Below are 14,927 nucleotides of genomic sequence, written 5' to 3' on the forward strand. Positions count from 1 at the left end.
CCAAATCTTGAATTAGTAGTGATCTTGGGAAATCCTCCCAAACACAGACTTCTTAATTTTCTCAAATTATCTATTACAATAAGACTAATTTTCATTAAGTTATCATAATAAGAACAGAATATGGTATATGAGGAATAAAGTTTTTCTAATCTCTATCAAGCTACACAAAATTGTAAGATAAATCTGTATTTTAAAGATAATTTCTCTATTGTAAGTTTAGAAAAATGTTCAAATAGCGCAAGGTTGATTAATGTTACAGCATCAATAAATAAACTGAAACCGTTTTTAATTGGTTACTTATGTATTTAAAACAAATAAGACATTTACCAAACAATTCAATGTAAACTTCTTGAAGTGTGTGGGCACTACAAAACTGGTTCAGCTCATGGTGGATTTTATTGAAGATTAAGGTCTTGTCATAATCTGCAGTATAGTTTCTCACGATATCAAATACTGAAAGAGAGATATAACCAATGTTTGTTTTACCCAACAATAACCCAGGTATTTTCAAATTCAGCCAGGGTAAAAGAGTTATATATTATTCCTGAGGAAATGTTTCAACAAAACAATGAAATCAGAAAACATAACTCACAAACCTTTAAATATTCTTTGGGCTCAATTCTCCATATTTTCTTGCACTCACAATACAAACGAGCAAACTTCAAATTCCATATATTATGGAAAATATGTATTAGGTTTGAGTTAATAAAGAACTGTTAAAGATAAGGCATGACAGAGATTTGTGCTTTGGCAGCAGCATGAAGATAACTTAAGAGACACAGGGTTTAGAGGCATAAAAAGTAAAAAGCATAATTGTAAAGCAAATATTTAGATAAGGGGTAAAGAAGGACTGCATAAGCCAAGACACAATAAAAGTCAGAGAAAGCAGCTACACTGGCACCTGTCTTGCACTTTCTATTTTTAATCATAATCCATTCAAATGACTTGTGGTCAGTAAACTATAAAGTCATCCCTTCATATCTAATGGAGATTCATTCCAGGATCCCTGAGCACACCAAAATCAACAAATGCTGTATCTTAAATAAAATGGTGTAATATTTGCATGTAAACTATACAGATCCTTCTATATAATTTCCATCATCTCTAGATGGCTTGTAATGCTTAATATAATTCAAATACTTATAGTTATTATACAATTCTGTTTAAGGAATAATAAGTCTATGTATATTTAATACAAGTGTAATTTTATTTTCTGAATATTTTCAATCTGAGGTTGGTTCAATCTGTGGATGTACAGCCCATAGATAACGACTGGCTGACTATAGATGAAAAAAGACAAAATAATTCCTAAAAAAAAATTTCTAAAAAGTATTATTCAAATCCACTTAACAGTAATGCCCTTGTGGCTCTTCTGTTCTGATTTTCACAATCTGTATCTGTTCCACTTATGTAAAATTTAACATGACTCAGCTGAGTGCCAATGATGCACACCTGTAATCTTAGCTATTCAGGAAGCTGAGATCTGAGGATCACAGTTCAAAGCTAGCCCAGGCAGGAAAATCTGTGAGACTCTTTATCTCCAATTATCCACCAAAAAGGTGGAAGTGGGGCTGTGGGTCAAGTAGTAGAGCACTAGCTTTGAGCAAAAAAAGCTGAGGGACAAAACCCAGGCACAAAAAAAACCAAAAAACATAGTACACATGGGAATTTGATTAACAAAGCTAAAGATCAAACAGTGAAATCTTTCCTCAGAAGTTGCAATTTTTAAAATTGAATATTATCCACTCTGTTTTGTGAAGTTTCGTCTTTACTAAAATGTTTTCTCTAAGGAGTCTGAATGCTTAGCAAGTTACAGCAAATCTCAACTGAAAATATTTCTCCATAGTGACAAATCAGTATGACCCCCCCCCAAGAAATTGATCAGTTACAGATTTTTACCATACATTCTAGAAATAAATGTTTACCTTGTTTTTAGATATACTAATGAAAGAATAACTCATAAAGTTGCCAAAAGTCAACTCTATCCATAATTTGTGACCTATTTCTAACTCTATGCCCTAAAAATGAAAAAATATTCTAGATTATTCCTTTATAATTTGTGTCTGTAAAAACTTGTTATCTTTTTATTCCTCCCTTACTTGTATTTACCATAAGTTTTATAGTTGCAACTATAAAACGACAGAATAGATGGATAACATACCTGCATAAGGAGCCAACATATTCACCACTTCTATCCGGTCAATATAGATCATGACCCCACCACTAAAAACAAATTAATAGAAAAAAGGTGAGTCACTAAATCTATAGAAGAATGCTACAGATAGACCTAGAGAGACCTTGAAATCAAAGACATAAACTTAAAATAGAGTTTAGTCTCTTAAAAGTGTTTCTATACCTCTACAGATGTCAAAAGTGCCCTCTGTAAGATTGTAATAGTAATATTTAGGTCATTTAAAATAGGTAATTTAAAAAATACCTTGGACTTCATATTCCTCTTCTGATATAATTCAATGTAGTAAGTATACTCTAGAAATAACTTGGGCCTTGCTTGCCTTTTACTCCCTAAACCTCTTTAGGGCAGCAATTCTTAAAGTGAGGTCTTCAGACCAGCAGCATCAGCATCACCCAGGAACTTTGTTAGAAATGCAAATTCTCAGGCCTCACTCCGACCTACTGAATCAGAAACTCTAAATTAGATGGCATATATTACAAGTGAGAAGAAAATGGGATGAGTTAATTTTAAACTATCTTTTATTGAGCCAAGTGCTGGGTTATATACTTCATATACACTAATTCTAACCTTTACAATAACTATGTAGTGTAAGTTTTTGATTTTTGTTTTTTGACCTGACTTTAGGGAACTAAGCTAAGGAAAGTCATAAAGGCATTGGAGAGGAGTAATGAACATAATATGGTAATGTGCTACTTTCATTCTGAATAATTTTGTTATGAACCTTAAACTGCTCTAAAACAAAAATAAAGTCTATTTTAAAAAGCAATCATTAAAGCAGATGTATTAGGTAATGCTGACATACAAAGTTTGGTGTGCTGGTTCTAAAAATCCACTTTTTTTCAATAACTGATTCCTAAGATAGAAAGTTTTTATGTAGATAGGATTTTGTTTAAGTAATTTTGATATCGACAATCTCTATGGATTGTTGTCATGTCTATATCCAAGTATTTTAAGTGGCTACAATTTTAGGAACAAAAATCCATCTGAATTAAAAGGAAAGGTGGTCACCAAGCAGAAAGCTTACCTTGTTCCACAAGGCACATTTTTAACTTCATCAGTTTGTAGGGTAGTCTAGGGAGGAAAAAATAGCTCAACAAAACTCTTGTCAAAGAACAGCTAGTCCCAGAAGCAAATCTCTAAAGAGCTGCTAAGAGCAAGTACAGGTAGGCTCTATCACAATTTCAGTTTCCAGAGATTTGCTATCAGAACAGTCATTTCTTTTTATATACTGGTAGAAATAAGACTAAGATACACACACACACACACGCACGCATGCACGCACACACACGTTTTGTTTTCTTTTCCTGGTTGGTAATGGGCATGAACTTGGGGTCTGGGCATTGTTTCTGAGCTCTCTTGCTCAAGACTAGTTCTCTACCACTTTGAGCTACAGGGCCACTTCTGGTTTTCTGGTGGTTAACTAGAAATAAAGATCTCACAGACTTGCCTGCCCAGGCTGACTTTGAATTGTGATCCTCAAATCTCAGCCTCCTGAGTAGCTAGGTTTACTGGCATGAGCCACCAGCACCAAGCTAAAACATACTTTATAGCTAAGATTTGGATCAAAATGCATTAGGAAACATTCCATGTTCAATCTCCTAGTAAGCAGAAAACTGTAGAGACTCTCCATTGCCTAGAGCTTGCCTGAGACTATAAATGACATGAACCACACATTCACCCATAATGATACGCTAGCATTTATGTTCTGAACTTTGATTTCATTGTAACATTACTGTTTACACTGAAGATAAAAGATAACTCCTTTATGCATACAAGTACCCTCTGACCCAAAGCTGCCCTTGAACTCAACAGTAAACTTTCATCTCTAAAGCCACAGTCAATATTTTAAATTTAGAACCCCGTGATCTCTTACATGTTTTGTTCAGTTTCCTTTTGAATGTAAGTACCAACACCAGTATCAGTTCCTTTTATTGAACTAACAGTATGTTTCTTGACTGCTTTGCCATGGCTTACCTTTGTTCAGATCCAGAATGACTTCATATTGCATTCTAAGGCCTAGAATAGGTGAGTAGCTAAGAAATATGCTCTGGACACACTGCACCTGGTCAAGTACACAGCAACATACTATATATTTTATTTACTTTGTGTTTGTATTTATTTTGTGCTGGAACTAGGGCGATGTCCCTGGGCTTTTTTTGCTCACAGCTAGTGCTCTATCATTTGAACCACTGCTCCACTTTCAGCTTTTTGGTTAATTGAAGATAAGGACTTTTCTGCCCAAGCTGGCTTCAAATAGTGATTTTCAGATTTCGGCCTCCTGAGCAGCTAGGTATGAACCATTGGCGCCTGGCAGCAACATATTGTTTTATGGACCATATACATGGTATCCAAAGAAGTCACAATGTAACATGATAGATAAAACCCTTACAATCCATAAGCAGGTAAAAAGTAAAAGTATAAATCAGCTGTTATGTATTAAGTCATATGGAAATAATCTTAAAGCTCTCAATAGAGGTGTGGTTCAAGTAGTAGAGCATCAGCCTTTAATAGCTCTAGTACTACTCGCATGTACATATGCACAGCCACACACACGGCAAGGTAAAATATTCCTAAGAAAACAGGGAAGAAGAACAGATTAGGCAGAAAAACAGCTTATAGTTCAAGTTGAAGACAATTGGTGTACAATTGATGAAGCAGATTGGGTTGCCTGAAGCAGAAGGCACAATTCAAGTGATGGTGAATTCTAGGAGAACATGGGGGGTAATTATGTATAGGGCCTTGAATGTTGGGTTGGGAATCTAGGCTCTCCCTAATTACATATAGTTATAAAATTAGCCTTCCCAAGGGTGGGGGGGGGATGTTGAAAGCCAAGCATAGTGGTACACACATGTAATCTCAGCTACCTGGGAGAATGACACAAGAGAATACGAATTCTAGGCTAGCATAGGAAATATGAGATTCCCATCTCAAAAAATATAAATGGAATGTGTGCCTGGAGATCTGGCTCAGAGGTAGAATGCCTGCCTAGCAGGTCCAAGGCTCTGGACTCAATTCCCAGCACTACAACAAAAGAGGTCTTAATTCCTTTGCCCGTGTGACTCACTTCTCTCTTTTGTAAAGGCCACGAACATGCAAAGCTGTAAATCCTGCAGACATAATAATGGAAAGATATAACCATGTGCTGATGGCTCATGCCTATAATTCTAGTTACTCAGCAGGCTGAGACCTAAGGACTGCAGTTTGAAGCTAGCCTGGACAGGAAAGACCATGAGACTCTTATCTCCAATTAGCCACCAGAAAAAAAGTGGTTCAAAGTGGTAGAGCACTAGCCTTGAGCATAAAAGCTGGGGGTCAACACCTAGGCCTTGAGTTCAAGCCCCATAACTGACCAAAAAAGAAAGAAAGAAAGAAAGAAATAATGGAAAGACACTGTATTTGATTAAATACAAAATTCTAGAACAGAACTCTTTGGGTTCAGACATGGGGGTGATGGTAAACCTCAGTTCTAGGTAAAGGAAGTAGGAGGTGAAGAAAAGAACAAAAAAGCTTAGAGACAGCACCTAGGTCTGAGTTCCCCCAGGACTGGCACCAAAAAAAGAAAAAGAAAAGGTATTTCCCAAGAATAACAGGATATTTATTCTGAAAAATGAGTATGTTTACTTTATGTATACACTGAAGTTTGAGGATTTTTATATTACTTCTCTAGCTGTTGCTTTTTCTTTGTACATCATATACAGGATTTCATATTTACATATACTTTTCAATTATCAAGTTTGTTAAAACTATTCATTTAAATAGAGCTGGTTTCTATGTCCCAAACATCCCCAAAGTAAGAATTTCTTACAAAAAGGATTTTACTAATGTATTTCTTTCCTAGAATACTGTTTCACACATATAACAATTTGGTCACATTGGCCGCAATCTATCTATCTATCTATATCTATCTATCTATATATCTCTGTGTGTGTACTGGTACTGGGGCTTGAGTTCAGGGCCTGGAGTACTGTTCTTTAGCTTTTTTGCTCAGAGGTGGTACTCTACCCCATGAGCTGCAGTTCTATATCTGTTTTTTCCCTGTTAAAAGGAGATAAGAGTCTTTCTTTCCTTAGGTTATTTTCAAGCCATAATCCTCAAATTTCAGGAGTGACCTCCTAGTATCTGGCTGATTTTTGGTCAGTGGTGGAACTTGAACTCTGGGCCTGGGCACTGTCCCTTAGCTCTTCAGCTCAAAGCTATTTCTACCATTTGAGCAACAGTGCCATTTCCAGTTTTCTGGTGGTTTATTGGAGAGAAGAGTCTCATGGACTTTCCTGCTCCGGCTGGCTTTGAACCATGATCCTCAGATCTCAGCCTCCTGAGCAGCTAGGATTACAGGCATGAGCCACTGGCTCCTGGCTCTTTTGTTTTATAAGATACACAGTATATTAATGTATACAAAAAAATCCTTTCACTTGTTACTATATAAATCACAATATAGGGCTGGGAAGGTAGCTCAGTGGTAGAGGGCTTGCCTTGCATGCCTGAGGCCCTGGGTTCGATTCCTCAGCACCACATAAGCAAAAAGAAAAAAGCTAGAAAGTGGTGCTGTGGCTCAAGTGGTAGAGCACTAGCCTTGAGCTGAAGAGCTGAGGGACAGCGCCCAGGCCCAGAGTTCAGGCCCCACGACCGGACCCCAAAAAAAGAAAAATCACAATATATTTGTTATGTATATAACTAAGCTATGTTTAATGTTATTTTTGCAATATATTTTTTAAATTTTTTATTGTAAAGATATTATACAGAGGGTTACAGTTACATGAGCAAGGTAATGAGTAAACTTTTTTTTTTTTTTTTTGGGTCCAGTCGTGGGGCCTGAACGCTGTCCCTCAGCTCTTCAGCTCAAAGCTAGCACTCTACCACTTGAGCCACAGCGCCACTTGTGGCTTTTTTCTTTTTTTTTGCTTATGTGGTGCTGAGGAATCGAACCCAGGGCCTCAGGCATGCAAGGCAAGCACTCTACCACTGAGCCACCTTCCCAGCCCATGAGTAAACTTCTTATTGAGCATTGTTACCCCCTCCATTGTTTTCCCCCTACCATCCCTTCCCTCCCTACCTTCCCCGAGGTTCTTTTTTTTTTTTTAAATTGTGGTTAAGTGATTACATAATTTCCCATATTTCACAGTATTGTGGAATAATGATGCTCATTTGAAGTCACAAGTTCATTCTAACTTTCCTGGAGCAAATTGTCTATCACAGTCTATAACATATAACCGTGTATACTATACACCATACATGTGATCAGCAGCATGGGGATTTTTAGTAGTGGCTCGATATATATATTTTGTTTGTTTGTTTGTTTTTGGGTCCAGTCGTGGGCCTAAACTCTGGGCCTGGGCGTTGTCCCTCAGCTCTTCAGCTCAAGGCTAGCGATCTACCACTTGAGCCACAGCGCCACTTCCGGCTTTTTTTCTTTTTTCTTTTGCTTATGTGGTGCTGGGGAATCGAACCCAGGGCCTCATGCATGTAAGGCAAGCGCTCTACCACTGAGCCACCTTCCCAGCCCCGGATATATTTTTAATAAGTAGTTGTACAAAGGAGTTACATTAACAAAACAGCTTATTAATATATCCTTTCTTAAAAATACAATGTATCTTGATCAATGTCACCCCTTTCAACATCTCACCTATTCCTCCCCATTCCAATTCTTCTCTTACTTTTAATTTTATACTTTACGCAACGAATTTTTTTTTTGTCAGTTGTGGGGCTTGAACTCTGGGCCTGGGTGCTGTCCCTCAGCTCTTTTGCTCAAGGCAAGTATTCTACCACTTGAGCCACAGAACCACTTTTTTTTTTTCTGGTGGTTAGTTGGAGATAAGAGTCTCACAGACTTTCCTGCCTATGCTGGCTTTGAACTGCAATCCTCAGATCTCAGCCTCCTGAGTAGATATGATTACAGGTGTAAGCCACTGGCACCCAGCTCACAATGAATTCTTGACTGCATTCTTTCCCTCTTCTCCTTCTTTCATCTACCCCTTTCTTTCTCTCTCTCTCTGCAACAGTGTAACTTAAAATACTTCCTTAAAGGAGGAATAAACACAACCAGGTGTGGTGTTACATACCTGTAATGTCAGCTACTAAAAAGCAGACAAGAGAATCACAATTTGAGGATACCTGGAGCAAAAATTAGTAGTATCTTCGCTCAAAAATAAGCCAGGATAAGCTTCAGGACACTGCTGGCTAATGCCAGAGAAATTAAGCATTATGTTTCTGGCTTTAAACAAAAATCTAAAAAAGCCCTTCATCTCTAAAGGTCTTATATCACCATTTCTACTTCTACTAGTGACTGTTTAAGCTGTTGGTGAAGCCATGTAATTAAAACTTCTTTTACAGATGGTTAACTAAAGTCTACAACAATTAAGTAATATTAAAGATTTACATCCAATTTGTGGCAAAGCAACTCTCCAAATTCCCATACTACATTGTTTCCTGAGAAATCAGGTTAATTTAACAACTTCTAGTATAAATAGAGATCAGAAATATAAATGTGTATAACTTCTGCCCTGAAGAAGCTTACAGAGATTTTTCTGGAAAGAACTCACAAAACAACGTACAAAACTAGACAACAATATTAAAGGAAATAAGATCAAGTATCAAAATTTATAAGACTTTAAGAGCTATAGATCAGAGAAGGAATCTGGGTCAAGCTAACAAAAGGTTGGCAAGAATTACACAGCAGAAAAGGAATACAAAGGAGAGATGATAAGGGAAGATTTGACAGCAGGGCTGGTAATGTGGTTTAGTGCATACATGAAACCCTGGGTTTAATTCCTCAGTACCACATAAACTAAGTTCAAGCCCCAGTATGAGGAGAAAAAAAAAAGAGGTGACAGCATTAACCAAAGCAAGAATGAATAAAATTAACATAGGAAAACAGTATGGCAGCATGACTACAGCCTGACTAATAACTAAGTTTCACTTCAATAAGATACAATGCTGTTCCTAAGCAATTTCAAAGAGAACTGGAAAGAAATCTGGGTGAGGTAGCTATTTACAATTAAGCACCTATTTAGTAGGAAGCCAAGATTTAAAATTAAAATTACAAAATTGAGTAACTCTGAGTTTTTGTTGTTGTTGTTTTTTTTTTTTTTTAGGCAAGCACTCTACCCTTTGAGCCACAGCTCCACTTCTGGTTTTCTGAGTGGTTTATTGGAGATAAGAGTCTCATTCAGTTTCCTGCCTGAGATCCTCAGATCTCAGCCTCCAGAGTAGCTAGGATTACAGGTGTGAGCCACTGACGCCCAGCTTTGAGTTTTCTTTTTCTTTTTTTTTTTGGGGGGGTCGGGTTGTGGGGCCCGAACCCTGGGCCTGGGTGCTGTCCCTCAGCTCTTCAGCTCAAGGCTATTCTGGCTTTTTTTCTTTTTGCTTATGTGGTGCTGGGGAATCGAACCCAGGGCCTCATGCATGCAAGGCAAGCGCTCTACCACTGAGCCACCTTCCCAGCTCCCCAGCATTGAGTTTCCTGAAAAATTATCCGCAGACAGTTAAACTTCCGAATACAAAAATTTAGGATCACACTGAGTTTGCAAAAGTATCCACAGCCTAATCCTGTTTTATCATCTTATGTCAAAAGGTATTTATCAACTATTACCCATGGCTAAGACATTCTTTTCAATAACCAGACAATTATTTCAAATATTCTGGAATGCTGTCAAAATAGTACATTTACTAAGGTTCTACATAAAATTGTGCTAAATGGGAAGGCAAAAATATGTGAGTATGAAAGCTGTGTATAAAAATCCAGATCCTCAGTGTTAACAGTAGTCCAGGAGGAGCCTGCCTCTATGGAAACCAAACATGGTTCTAAACTAAGTAATCACTGGTTTGTATTTTTAGTTGCGTTCCTAATTCTTGATTTTATTTTGACAGCAGCAACAGAAAAACTGCTGATATTATTATACAGAGGGTAAAAGTCAGTTTTCCCAAGCTGTCTACTTTTAATTGACTTCAAGAAGCAAGATGGTTCAAAATTGTTAACTTGTGCAACAATTCTATTCTAATTATAAACTCCTGAATTTAAGAAAATACCAACAACTGCTTAAACAATAAGGACATTCATCTCCACCCCTAAGTGTGGTAGCTCCTGTCATACCTGTCTATCTGGAATCCCTAAGTATCACTCACCTGCACAGATCTGAACGTAGTAATGAAAGGCAACATGATATGATAGCCTGGTCCACTGGGGCTAGTTAGTAAAGCTCCTCCCCTGTAAAAAGATGTTTCAATTTGACAAAATTATAAAGAGAGGTCTTTCCAAATCTAAAATGCTTTAATAAACACTTTTACTTATGCTACTAAGCTATTAAAGCCTCACTCAGATACTCATGATGAACAACTGTTGATTAAAATACCTATCACAACTAAAAAAGTGAAAACATCAAATTGGACTGCTGTTGTTACACCTTGTTTCATAAGCTCCACGAACTATACCTGAGTCTCGAGAATTGCTCTGAGGCTCAAAGGACTCTTTGGTCTTTAACCTTCTGAGAAATATTTGTTAATTTTTTTTCCTAATGGTTCTCAGATGAGATACTTTATTGTACACATCAAAAGGCAATTCAGAACATAATACCTTTAGTTATCAGGTTGAAAAAAGATATAACCTTTTAAGCTAGGGAAAAAGTTTCTGAGACTAATGATATTTTTAATCTAGCCACAAAGCAATTAAAATACTAGGAAAAAACTTTCCAGGTTTTTAAAAAAAAACAAAAAACAAGAAAATAGCATGGAAAGATAAAGAGAAAGAAGACTCAAGAGTATAGAGCTATTTGTTCATCAAATTTAGAGATATAAGAATATGAAAACACATCTTGCAAATTATAACAAGGAGGCATTTGGGAAGCAAATATAACAAAGAAATTCTATTTTGTAAAGTGTATAACAAACTCAAAGAATATTTTCTGTCCTGAAAATACAAATAGGTTTGGACAGGTAATCCTAATTAAGAAAAGATGGACTGGTTTAGAGTCTTATCTTCAAATATTCTTCCCTTGGTTTTACTGTCAGAAAAACAATGAGGAACTGGGTGGAAATCTGGACTAAGATGTTATTTTATATGGTATAACTCTATCTGTTTTAACAGACTAACCACAAAAAATTGTTGTTTTTATTTTCCTCCAGGATTCAGGATAGATTCAAAATACAAATACTAATGCAGGGAGTGATGAACATCAAAAAGCTGAAGCTCTTTTTGAAAAAACTACTTTCCCGATTTCTCCACAAATTGGCTTTTCTTACCAATGTATATCAAATGAAACTGGTGTTATGCTGAAGAAAAGCTAAGCCGACCCAACTAGACACATAACCCCACTCTTCCTCGCCTCCACTTAAAAGGAGTCAGTGCAGAGGGAGTGGACCGGTCCTCCCAGCAATGTGGTGCTTTTGTCCCATCCCTTGAGGGCTAAGGATGCAACAACTGTTACGGTCATCAAGCCTTTGTAAAACATAAGCGGATAGTGTTTAATGCAAACAATAACAACCACAAAAAAAAAAAAACAACCCTCTGAGGAAAACGCATAGAAAGGACCAAATTTCCTAAAGAGCATCAGTGGTGAGTGGCTCAGCGACCCCTTCAGCCCCCCAGAGTGACTGCTTCCGTCTCTAACGAGCGCCCCACATCTAGACGGGACTCCGCTGCAAGGGAAGAACTTTCCAGACCCCACGAGGACCGGCGCGGGGTGAGCCTGCGCACGGGGGCTCACCTGTAGTACACGGCCAGGTGTCCTTCCTCGATCTTGTGGATGGAGGCATAGAGGAGGACAACCACCAGCCCCACCACGGCAGCCACCACAACTCGGGCTTGAGTCATATTCATCCTCGTTCCTCCTGGGTGAGGGCGGAGAAGACTCTCAGTCCGGGGAGGGACGGGCCCGCCCCCGCCGGCAGCACCCGCTCCCTCCGGCGCCCCGCCGCGCCGGGGGGCTCCCGGGCCTCTCGCCCCTCATCTTCCCGCGGCGCGGGGCCGGACGCCCCTCGCCGAGCCCCTCACCCAGGCGGCCCGCCCCGGCGTGCCGAGCGTCGTGACACCCACTCTTCCCCGCCTCAGTGCCGCTCCCCTAGCGGCACCGAGAAGGGGACCCAGAATCGGGTTCTGGGAAGAGGTTCAGCCTCGGGCTCCCGGATGGGGCCGACCCCGCCGCCGCGCCTCACCGGTCAGTGACGCATCGCCCCCGCCCGCACGTGCAGCCGCTTCCCGAGTCGCGCCAACCGCCGCCACCCGCCGGCCCCGCCCACTCGGTCGGCACTGCGGCTGCGCGAGGACGCAGGGTGACGCACTCCCCACTTCCCTGCGACCTGCGAGACGGGAAGCGGGCAGGACAAAATTCCCCAGTTCTCTGGGACATGCAAATCTTCGAGGGTTATTCATTTCTTTGTGCGTTGTTGATGAGCTGCTCCAGAAATTAGTAGTCTGGAATAAACAGGGACATAAAGAGCTGCGTAGACAAAGGACTGGTCAGTTCTTTCTCATACAGAGAACCTGCTCCTGTCTTTTAGCCTTTCAGGGTTTATGGGGAACCTTACTAGGGGGGCAGATCCTGCACCTGGGTAGCAGCCAGACTTCGTTAAAAGCAATGTTGCTGGGAAGTTATGAAAGAAAGCTATTCGATCTCTAACTACCATTCAAATTTTGTTTTGTTTGAACACCTAATGAAATTGCCAGAAACTTGAGTAGCCCCCCTTTTTTTTGTTCTGTAATTACTTTTCAGAGTTGAAGTATAACAGTATACAACTCATTCTCCAATCTCACCAATATTATGAAACTAGGAGAATGTATCCAGAAAATGTAGACTGGAGCAAATGACTTCATTCTTACCTTTTTAAAATTTTTTCTCTTAGATTAAGTTGGCCTCAAACTCACCAACCATCCTTTTGCTTCAGCCTGTTGAATACAGGGGATAAAAGTATCCACTAACATGGCTGAGTGTTTTTGGGAGTTGGTTTTTGGGTTTCTTTTTGCGTGTCTGAAGGCTTGAACTCAGGGCTGGGGTGCTGTCCTTGAGCTGCTTTTGCTCACGGCTAGCACTACACCATTTGAGACACAGTGCTACTCCTGGCTTTTTCTTGAAGTTTATTTCTGCCCAAGCTGGCTTCGAGCAGTGATCCTCAGATCTCAGCCTCTCGAGGAGCTAGGATCACAGATGTGAGCCACTGGCGCCTGGTTGCTTTTTCTGAGTTTAAATAGCTAAACTTTACAGTGTCATTTATCTGGAGCAGACAGGTCCCACTTCTAGGTAATTAAAAACAAATGAATGAAACAGGTAAGTGAGTGTCTAGATTGGTCTGGAACACTTTTAATGAAGACCTGAAATGGCCATACTTATCTCTTCTCATTGCCACTGCTGTTGCCAAGGTAACCTTGGGCCTGCAATTTCCTAATCACTTGGCTTCCCAGCCTCTGGTCTGATCCTACTTTTTGCCAGTTGCAAACTCACTGGTCCTAAAGCACTACTTTTCTATTATTTTCCAGCTCAAGAGATCAGAGAATCTTCCAATCTTAGTCAACCGTGTCCATTTGCAACCTCATTACTAATATATTTTGAAGCTTACACCATTTCTGCCAAATTTACTCAGTTGCCTTCATTTCCCTTATATGTATCCCTCTTACTTCAATTGCTATCCTTTCCTTTTCTCTTTTTATTATCGGCAATGTATATACATAGTACATAATTTTATTTTATTTATTTGGGTCCGGTTGTGGGGCCTGAATTCTGGGTCTGGGCGCTGTCCCTCAGCTCTTCAGCTCAAGGCTAGCGCTCTACCACTTGAGCCACAGCACCACTTCCGGCTTTTTTCTTTTTGCTTATATGGTGCTGAGGAATCGAACCCAGAGCCTCAGGCTTGCAAGGCAAGCGCTCTACCACTGAGCCACCTTCCCAGCCCGTGTACATAATTTTAAAAGAACAGAAAAAAAAATTTTTGTCTTCTAGACATCTGGTTCCACGATTGGCAGAAAAAGGCATTCCAAAGCCAAGCATCCTGGCTACTCAAGAGGCTGAGGTTTGAGGATCATGATTCAAAGTCAGCTGGGGCAGGAAAGTCCATGAGACTTTTATCTCCAGTTAAGTACAAAAAAAAAAAAAAGCTGGAAATGAAGCTGTGGCTTAAAATGGTAGTGTACTAGCCTTTAGCAGAAGTTCAGGGGCAGTGCCCAGGCCCTGAGTTCAAGCACCAGAACTGGAACAAAAAAAAAATTGCATTCTATACTTTCTAAATTTGGTTCTAGCCTACCACACCTCTCCTTTCCCTCCAACTAGGAGCATCAGTCAGTGTGTAGTGTACCTTCTACCTTCCTTACACCCCTTCCCTGACTCCATGCTGATGCCATTCTCAGGATACTCTTCATAGAGCCTTTCTGAATCAGCATTCTGGCACACAGCAAGTACTCACTTGTCCAAGCTATGAGGTCAGGCTGCTCTGACATCACCCCTACCAACATAAACCTCATATATAGCAAATCTATCACCAATTATTTTATTACTTAGAAAATGCATGATGGCTAAAAAAATAATGTGTTTGAATGTTTTACAATGTTTAGACTCCCAGGAAGCATCTTTTGTTTTCTTTAAGTCAGGTGGCTCAGACTAAAACTGGAACTTGCTATGCAGTCCAGGCTGGCCTCAAATTCCAGATCATTTTGCCCCCATCTGCCATGTGCTGAGACTACAGGTGTAAACTATCATGCCTGTCCACCCCCCCCCCAAGCACTTTTATTGTTCTGCCTATGTTAATATCTTTT

General features: G+C 39.6%; 1 protein-coding gene across 2 annotated transcripts in view; it reads right to left on the reverse strand.

The window, feature by feature from the left end:
• Erlin1 (ER lipid raft associated 1) overlaps positions 1 to 12,408 on the reverse strand; it is a 37,085-nt gene extending 24,677 nt beyond the window's left edge. The window contains exons 1-6 of one of the 2 annotated variants that reach the window (XM_013017818.1): positions 12,341 to 12,408; positions 11,893 to 12,016; positions 10,316 to 10,397; positions 3,219 to 3,265; positions 2,162 to 2,223; positions 328 to 453 (exon numbers count right to left, since the gene is read on the reverse strand). In XM_013017818.1, the coding sequence (XP_012873272.1) occupies positions 328 to 453; positions 2,162 to 2,223; positions 3,219 to 3,265; positions 10,316 to 10,397; positions 11,893 to 12,005 (430 nt within the window). In that variant the 5' untranslated portion in view covers positions 12,006 to 12,016; positions 12,341 to 12,408. Of the gene's footprint in view, positions 1 to 327; positions 454 to 2,161; positions 2,224 to 3,218; positions 3,266 to 10,315; positions 10,398 to 11,892; positions 12,017 to 12,179; positions 12,240 to 12,340 lie in introns of those variants that run through there. The other variant, XM_013017819.1, reaches the window with a different exon arrangement.
• Positions 12,409 to 14,927: the final 2,519 nt, after the last annotated feature.

This window comes from Dipodomys ordii, unplaced genomic scaffold (genome assembly GCF_000151885.1).
Source record: "Dipodomys ordii isolate 6190 unplaced genomic scaffold, Dord_2.0 Scaffold36, whole genome shotgun sequence".
Lineage (NCBI taxonomy): Eukaryota > Metazoa > Chordata > Mammalia > Rodentia > Heteromyidae > Dipodomys > Dipodomys ordii.